General features: G+C 39.3%; 1 protein-coding gene across 1 annotated transcript in view; it reads left to right on the top strand.

Annotated features, from left to right (window-relative positions):
• The first annotated feature begins 6,325 nt into the window (after window positions 1–6,325).
• LOC108794884 (neurotrypsin-like) overlaps window positions 6,326–8,679 on the top strand; it is a 30,952-nt gene continuing 28,598 nt past the window's right edge. Inside the window, exon 1 of the mRNA XM_018566024.1 lies at window positions 6,326–6,642. Coding sequence (XP_018421526.1) covers window positions 6,571–6,642 — 72 coding nt within the window. The 5' untranslated portion in view covers window positions 6,326–6,570. The remainder of the gene's footprint in view (window positions 6,643–8,679) is intronic.

The raw sequence follows: 8,679 nt of genomic DNA, 5'->3' as shown, positions 1-8,679 counted from the left end.
TCTCCTGACACTGTCGGGCACTCGGTCCGTGACCGAGTGCCCGACATTTCATAGGGGGTGACACCAAAAGGACTGTCAGTCATTTTGGTGGCACCCGGGTGTGGGTCGCACCCCCTTTGTGACGCCACTGTGTATGGCCAGTTTGGGTTTATGTGGTTGTGACTGTTAGAAAATGTATACTGATCTTTGGTAAGAGGAGTTGTGGCATTGGGAATTATATGGTGACCTGATTGTGGCTACAAAAGTATATCATCATGCATAATGGTCACAAATCATCATCGGCAGTGACCGATACAAGGAAATGAGTTCATCAACCATTTGACCGCATAAAGGAATTTTTGTCTGCACTGTGCGGTATACATTGCTTGCTGCTTCACTAGGATACAGAATGACTTCTGTGTATTTTTTTTTATTACACTTTTGTATTTTCTCATTAATCCCTTGGCAACTCTGCGAAATGAAAAGCAACAGTGCAAAAATAGATACATGATATCACAAATCGAAGTGGAAAATTATTTCCACTATAGAGTCACAGCCACGCTTTTTCTCTTTTATAAAATGACCTTCATTGTCCGTAGAATGAACAGCAATTCGTTATTTTGCATTTTACTCTGGGTTAAAGAAATTGCCTGAAATATGGCCACTCTGCAAAGGTTAAATGTCATCAATTTCAGAAGTATGAGTCATTCTTAGTCGTCTGCTGCAGAAAGAAAAGCTGAAACCCTTCGCTTAACACTTAATTCAGTGCTTTAAACATCACAACTGAAGCTTATTGTTTAGTGCTTCACAGAGCAAGCGGTTTGAACAGATGCCTGTTTAGATGGCGATTTTTAATATTTAAGCTCAAATCATTTTAATGACTCATTGCTTAAGTATGTCAAGAGCAGTAGCTGCAGGTTGGAAACATTTATTTGATATTCTTCACTTTATAGAATATATCTTATTATTATACAGAATTTATATAGCGCCAACAGTTTGCTCAGCACTTTACAATATAAGGAAGACATTACAATCACAATACAATTCAAGACAAGATGGTAAGGAGGGCCCTGCCCGTGAGGGCTTACAAACAAACTAAAAGGGAGGGGGAAGTGATACATGAGGTAGCTTTGTGGGGATGAGTTGTTTGAGAACGTGATGGTTGAGCGGTTAGGTTGAGGTTGGATAGGCTTCCCTGAAGAGATTAGTTTTTAGGGAACGCCTAAAGGCAGTCAAGGTGGGAGATAGACAGACAGGTTGGGGTAAATAGTTCCAGAGGATGGGAGAGACCCTACAGAAGTCCTGGAGGTGAGCATGGGAGGAGTTAACAAGGGAGCTGGAAAGCAGGAGGTCTTGGGATGAGCGGAGCGGACGGTTAGGGTGATACTTTGAGACAAGGTTTGAGATATAGCCGGGGGGCAGAGTTGTGGATGGCTTTGTAAGTGATTGTTAATATTTTGTATTATTTATTATGAATGAATGAAATATCTTATTTCAGTAAACTTGCAGCTTTGCAGTTTTCCTCTGAATTTTGCATCATCTTGGCCATTATTTATTGGCTAAAAAAGGTGAAAGTGAGGTTTGAAACATGTTCTTAGTAGGTAAGTAAAGTCATCACCTGGCCCCAGTAGCTGCTATTCATCATCTCTCCACCATACAGGAGGCCACTTGGGAAAGGGGTTCATTCAGATTGAGTATCCACATATAGACAGACCAATAACAGCGCCAAGAAATGTCCAAGAGTTCAATAATGACAAAATCGGTTCACAGCAGGAAAGTATAAAATAGCCAACGTGTTTTGAGGGTTCAGCAAACTCCCCCTTCTTAGGGCTCTGGTTAAATGTGGTGGGAATCATAAGATGGTGTAATAACCAGGGATAATTTCTGAGTGTGAGGGTCACAGAACACCTTATCTGTGCATCCTGAAAACACTCTCATGCTTTTCATGTTGCAACGATAAGGTGTCTTGTGCCTTTTACACACCCTGGTTATTACACCATCTTAAAAGTCACTCCACCCTTAACCAGAGCATTGAAGAAGGGGGACTTTGTTGAACCCCCAAAACGTGTTGGTAGTTTTCTACTTTCCTGACATGAGCTGATTTTGTTATTAGAATATATTGGGCCTTTGTCTCTCTTATTGGTCTGTTTATACGATTTTTAAACATCTTAAAAATGAATAGTGGATATTACTTCACTGTCTTATCTGCTAAAGAATTTGTAGTATTGCTTTCCCGGCTACACTCCGTAGTCAGGAGGACTGCTCTACTACTTTCTGGTTCAATATTTTTAACCTGCTGGATCACCTGCCTGTTGTTTGTGCCAAGGCCCATACTGATTGCCTAACGAGTAGTCTAGGGCCAGAAAGGTGACCTAGGCTGTGGTATTGTTGCATTAAAAAAATAGGTGTGTCACCTGCCTCAGCTGCCTGTGCAGTGTGGTAGAATGTTGTAAACCAGATGATCAGCCCAACAGAATTACAAATTCCTAAAGTAAAACCTTATCCAATATTTATTTAAATGGTATGTTTAGCGGTTTGCCTGGACTTGCACTTTAGAACGCATTCCAACCAGTGACTGTTTTGTTTGGGTTACGGGTCAATGGCATGTGTAACACTATATGTATACATATTATAAATTGCTTTATAGCTCTGCAGTTCAGGTCAAGCATCATCATGCTCCTCTGGCAATATCCTTCCCCCCACTACTATTGTTCTGGATGACAGAGGATGCCCTTTAAAGTCAGTAGGGCTAATAAATATCCCTGACAGAGTAGAAGTGGGAACTTCTACATGTGTGTATCATAAAGGTATTAAATAACTATTCATTTTATTATGCACCCGTAATAAAATAAATAGTTTTAGATAGGATATCCCAAACAGCCGAATGGCATAGCTACAGAATAATGTGCCCACGTCTGGCTTGAGACAGCATAAAGTATAGTAACCTCTGCCAACCAATTCACTTCTTTTATCTTACTACAGTAACCTATTTTATTATATAAAATATATTGTGACATAAGGAAATGGCAAGTCATCGAGGGGTGATATATTTCCCCTCGCTTTCTATCCTATGTACAGGATTAGCGGAACCCAGACCAGTTTTTCAGGTTGACCTTGGGTCCGAATAAAGGTGGCCATACGCTTTACAACCATTGCAAGACCTTAGTCTTGCGATGGTTGTAAAGTAATTAAAAAAATGTACGATCTGCCCATATTGGACAGGCAGATCGTACTCTCGATCATCACAAGCCCGTTCTGCTTGATTCTCGTACGATCGCGGGATTTCCCGCGATTCTCGTACGAGAATCGAGCAGTGTATGGGCCCCTTAATCCAGCTCGGGTTTTGTGTCTCACACCTGGATTGTTAATTGCTTAACGAATGATTATCCAGGTGAGATAAAAGGGGAAGGCTGAAGCATGATGTTGCTCTGGCCTGGGACTCAGACAGCATTCTGAGAGCGCTAGGAGTTGGATGGCTGTGAGTAAAAGGTTGCTGAAAGTACTTTTGTTTTGTGAGGTGGCTGAGATAAGCTCACCACCTGGTAGAGAGGAAACCTGCCTGTTTAGTCAGAGCCTGAATGGCAAGGATTTGTTTTCGGTTTTATTTTGTTTTATTGCAACCTTTTAAATAAAAACTGACTGCAAGTCAGATAAAAGAAGGACTTTGCTGCCTGGACTACCTTTTTCCCAAGGAAGGTGATCCCCATTTGAGCTATACCCCACTATATCTATAGAGATATATATAGATCTATATATATATAGATCTATATATATATATACACACACAAACGGATTTATTGTTTCTGTTCTGCTAAACACTGGCTAGTAGTGGGCCTTTCTTTATCACAACACCATAGAAAGTGGATCTACTTATTAAATAAAGGTCCTTACCTAATTTTCCTAGGCAAATATCACTATAACAATGAAACAGAGGAATGTTTTGCAGTACTAGAGAAGAAAAAACAGACACGCCTAGTAACATTTTTGTTCATTTATTTCGGTCTAGTTTTTAGAGTGTTGCTGAGAACTTTGGACCCTGAGTGCAATGTTAAACCACCTCTTAAGAAAACAGTCTTGTAAATCTTACCCACAAGATCAGTTGAATGGATGACAAGGATTAGGAATATTTTAGAATGAAAATCACAACAGTGTGTTATGGAACAGGTCATGATGGATGGAGGAGGCTAAACATAATAAGACTCTGAATAGGAAAAAAAAGCGCTTAACAACAGATATTGTTTCTAAGCTTAACAATCCCCCCGTGGTTTTTCTTTTCTCTTCTTTTTTGTTTGTATACTAAAAGCCATTATTGTCCCCATAGCAAGCCTGGTCAAATGGAAAAAATGGTTTAATTGATTCTGTTGTATGTCTTAAAAGTAGCTGTATGTAAACCATACAGTATTTTAAAAAAGAAAGAAAAGGAACAGAGTGCTTTCTTTTACATTAGCTCACTTGTAGATGAATGCCATTAGACGACATGGAATTTTAAACTTCCCATGCCAGAGATAATTAAAATTGTCAAAGACGTGCATGTGCCAGGCTGTGTGGTATGGGACTGTGGCGGAAAATACAATGAGTCAGCTGGATGAATGCCAATCTATAATTTGAGATAGTAATGCATATCTTTGCTAAGTGTATAGATTGTCATTAGTTCTCTAATCCATACTGATTTAGTCTCTTGTAAAAGAAAAGGGTGGAGAAGAAGGATTGGAATACAAGGGTGGGTCAGAAGACGGAGGAGGTGGTTGCCTAAGAACTCTAGTAGCTGTGTGGGTGGATCTGAGATCCTGGTACACTCTCACACACTCTGCTAGCCTGCACTTGCATGTCACCTCTCTGGATAATGCTTTCAGCTCCCGGCAAGGACCATCATTGACTAAGGGCTCTAATTGCAGAAGATCCCTCCATCAAACAGAAACCTAAGAATTGGGGTTGCTGCAGGACTTCAATGAAGAGCAGACAGCTGAACCTGACAGAGGGAAGTGTCAGAGGAGAAAACAGCTTCATCCCATTGCTGAGCAACAATGAAACCTCTGCACTTGCATGGAGTGCTCATCCTCCTTCTGTGCAGCTGTTGTATGTTCGGAGATTTCCAGGTGAGAACACAGCTCTGTTTCCTATTAATAAGTCACAGGCTCTTCAGTATTTATCAGTATCAGACTTTGCTCCAATAATCAGTGTACTGCATATCCAAGACTGTATACCCCTATTTGTTTTTGTAAAGGCTATAGTAATAAAGAGCAGTTTTTTTATTTCTTTACACAGAAAATCATGAATCAAGATTCTGCTGCATCAGTATGCTCTTGGTTTTCTGATCTGATGTGCTAGGCAGCAGCACTGCAGTAGCAGCAGAGCTAGAAGTGTAAAAGCCATTGCATAGAAATTTAGGTTATTTAGAACAGACACTCATCCTGAGCAAACAATATACCTATTGAGAACATGGAGGAGAGACTTCAGGAGTAGACCACATTGATGATGACACAAGATAAATAAACTAAGTGAGGCCTGTACACATACACAGTTGTTTAATATACACATCTGAAACACTTTTTTTTTTGCTTGTTCTTTGCTCAGTGCATCATCAGAAGGTATGTGTACTGGTGACCGAAATGAACAGACCCAGGGTTGGGTTATCTATGGAATGAAAATTCCCCAGTCTTGTCATTCCAATTCCTTTATCTCTCCGTCTTTCTATTAATGCACTCGGCTAAATGGACATTGCACTGCCAGAGTATTAGTATATACTGTGTGTATGCATAATCATTATTTTAGAAACATCTTGATAGATAGATAGATAGATAGATAGATAGATAGATAGATATGTAAATGGGTGTGTTTTTGGCCTAATATGGGCATAATTAAGAAACTCAGTAGCATGATTTAACTGTCCTATTTTTTAATTTGGAAAAAATGGTTTAATTGATTCTGTTGTATGTCTTAAAAGTAGCTGTATGTAAACCATACAGTATTTTAAAAAAGAAAGAAAAGGAACAGAGTGCTTTCTTTTACATTAGCTCACTTGTAGATGAATGCCATTAGACGACATGGAATTTTAAACTTCCCATGCCAGAGATAATTAAAATTGTCAAAGACGTGCATGTGCCAGGCTGTGTGGTATGGGACTGTGGCGGAAAATACAATGAGTCAGCTGGATGAATGCCAATCTATAATTTGAGATAGTAATGCATATCTTTGCTAAGTGTATAGATTGTCATTAGTTCTCTAATCCATACTGATTTAGTCTCTTGTAAAAGAAAAGGGTGGAGAAGAAGGATTGGAATACAAGGGTGGGTCAGAAGACGGAGGAGGTGGTTGCCTAAGAACTCTAGTAGCTGTGTGGGTGGATCTGAGATCCTGGTACACTCTCACACACTCTGCTAGCCTGCACTTGCATGTCACCTCTCTGGATAATGCTTTCAGCTCCCGGCAAGGACCATCATTGACTAAGGGCTCTAATTGCAGAAGATCCCTCCATCAAACAGAAACCTAAGAATTGGGGTTGCTGCAGGACTTCAATGAAGAGCAGACAGCTGAACCTGACAGAGGGAAGTGTCAGAGGAGAAAACAGCTTCATCCCATTGCTGAGCAACAATGAAACCTCTGCACTTGCATGGAGTGCTCATCCTCCTTCTGTGCAGCTGTTGTATGTTCGGAGATTTCCAGGTGAGAACACAGCTCTGTTTCCTATTAATAAGTCACAGGCTCTTCAGTATTTATCAGTATCAGACTTTGCTCCAATAATCAGTGTACTGCATATCCAAGACTGTATACCCCTATTTGTTTTTGTAAAGGCTATAGTAATAAAGAGCAGTTTTTTTATTTCTTTACACAGAAAATCATGAATCAAGATTCTGCTGCATCAGTATGCTCTTGGTTTTCTGATCTGATGTGCTAGGCAGCAGCACTGCAGTAGCAGCAGAGCTAGAAGTGTAAAAGCCATTGCATAGAAATTTAGGTTATTTAGAACAGACACTCATCCTGAGCAAACAATATACCTATTGAGAACATGGAGGAGAGACTTCAGGAGTAGACCACATTGATGATGACACAAGATAAATAAACTAAGTGAGGCCTGTACACATACACAGTTGTTTAATATACACATCTGAAACACTTTTTTTTTTGCTTGTTCTTTGCTCAGTGCATCATCAGAAGGTATGTGTACTGGTGACCGAAATGAACAGACCCAGGGTTGGGTTATCTATGGAATGAAAATTCCCCAGTCTTGTCATTCCAATTCCTTTATCTCTCCGTCTTTCTATTAATGCACTCGGCTAAATGGACATTGCACTGCCAGAGTATTAGTATATACTGTGTGTATGCATAATCATTATTTTAGAAACATCTTGATAGATAGATAGATAGATAGATAGATAGATAGATAGATATGTAAATGGGTGTGTTTTTGGCCTAATATGGGCATAATTAAGAAACTCAGTAGCATGATTTAACTGTCCTGAATTTTTTAATGAAATATCTAGAGAGATATGCTAATATAAGATGAAATAATTTTCTTGTGTGCAATTTTATTCATGTATTCGTCGAGTATTGAGATCTACTATTTCATTGTTATAAAATGAAGGGGCCCCACCTTTCACAGCCTCGTAAACCAAAGAACCATGCTATCTTAACCTGCGTTTGTTTTAGGCTCATTTAAGCGTAAAGAATATTTGCATATTACAGGGGACTAGGTGGTGAGGACAGGAACAAGATAGCTAATGAGATCTGTTCCAACAATTTGGCAATAGCAGTGTTTATGTTCCTTTCCTCACTGTCCCACTTTAGGGCTGTGCCACAATACTAAATTTCACCCGTAGTTGGTGCTGCCGTGATACAAGCAAGATGCGAGCATTGCCACTATGGCATATTTTATCAAATCAGATGTATGGCATTGCCACTATAGCATATTTTATCAAAGCAGATATATGGCATTGCCACTATAGCATATTTTATCAAAGCAGATATATGGCATTGCCACTATGGCATATTTTATCAAAGCAGATGTATAGAAAGTGTTCGTACAATAGGCTACATATGCGGATATTACCATTTGATAGCTGTGCCACTGAAATAAAACAACATAAGAGAAGATTTATTTAAAAGAGCTGGAAAAAGGTTATTAGGACAGCCGTGAATTGGTAATAAGGTCTTCTGATTTGTTTAAAGTGATCATAACTGCAAATTTAACAACCGACCAAAGACTGAAAAAGATTTGCTATGCTCTGGAAAATCTGCAAAGCGATTTTATTGGAATTCGTCACAACATGTGTCACATGCAAAAGCAAAAGTTACAACCAATGCTCAATGCAGTTACATTGCTTATGAACATCACACAATTAATGGGCAGCCTACATTTTTATGGTATTCTATGACTGTTTAAAAAACAAATAATGTTTCCATGTCTTTAAAGCTTAATATGTCAGCCTTGACTATACTACAAAGAGCTATTTTAAAAAAATTAGAAGTTGCACTGTGACGAATCATATTCATTGGGGGGGTTTATCAAAACTGGAGCAGATGTGCATGGCAACCAATCAGCTTCTCTCTTCAGTTTGTTCAGTTAAGATTTGAAAATGAAAGAGAGAAGCTGATTGGTTGTCTGCACCAGTTTTGATAAGTTCCCTTCATTGTCTATTGTCTGAAAAATGAAACAAAGAACCTGGCCAACGTCTTACTTATCCTCTCTCTCCCCCCCCTCTC

Source organism: Nanorana parkeri, unplaced genomic scaffold, assembly GCF_000935625.1.
Source record: "Nanorana parkeri isolate BGI_ZX_2015 unplaced genomic scaffold, ASM93562v1 scaffold908, whole genome shotgun sequence".
Classification (NCBI taxonomy): domain Eukaryota; kingdom Metazoa; phylum Chordata; class Amphibia; order Anura; family Dicroglossidae; genus Nanorana; species Nanorana parkeri.
The sequence above is the reverse complement of the archived record's forward strand: the minus strand, read 5'-3'. Positions and strand labels throughout refer to the sequence as shown.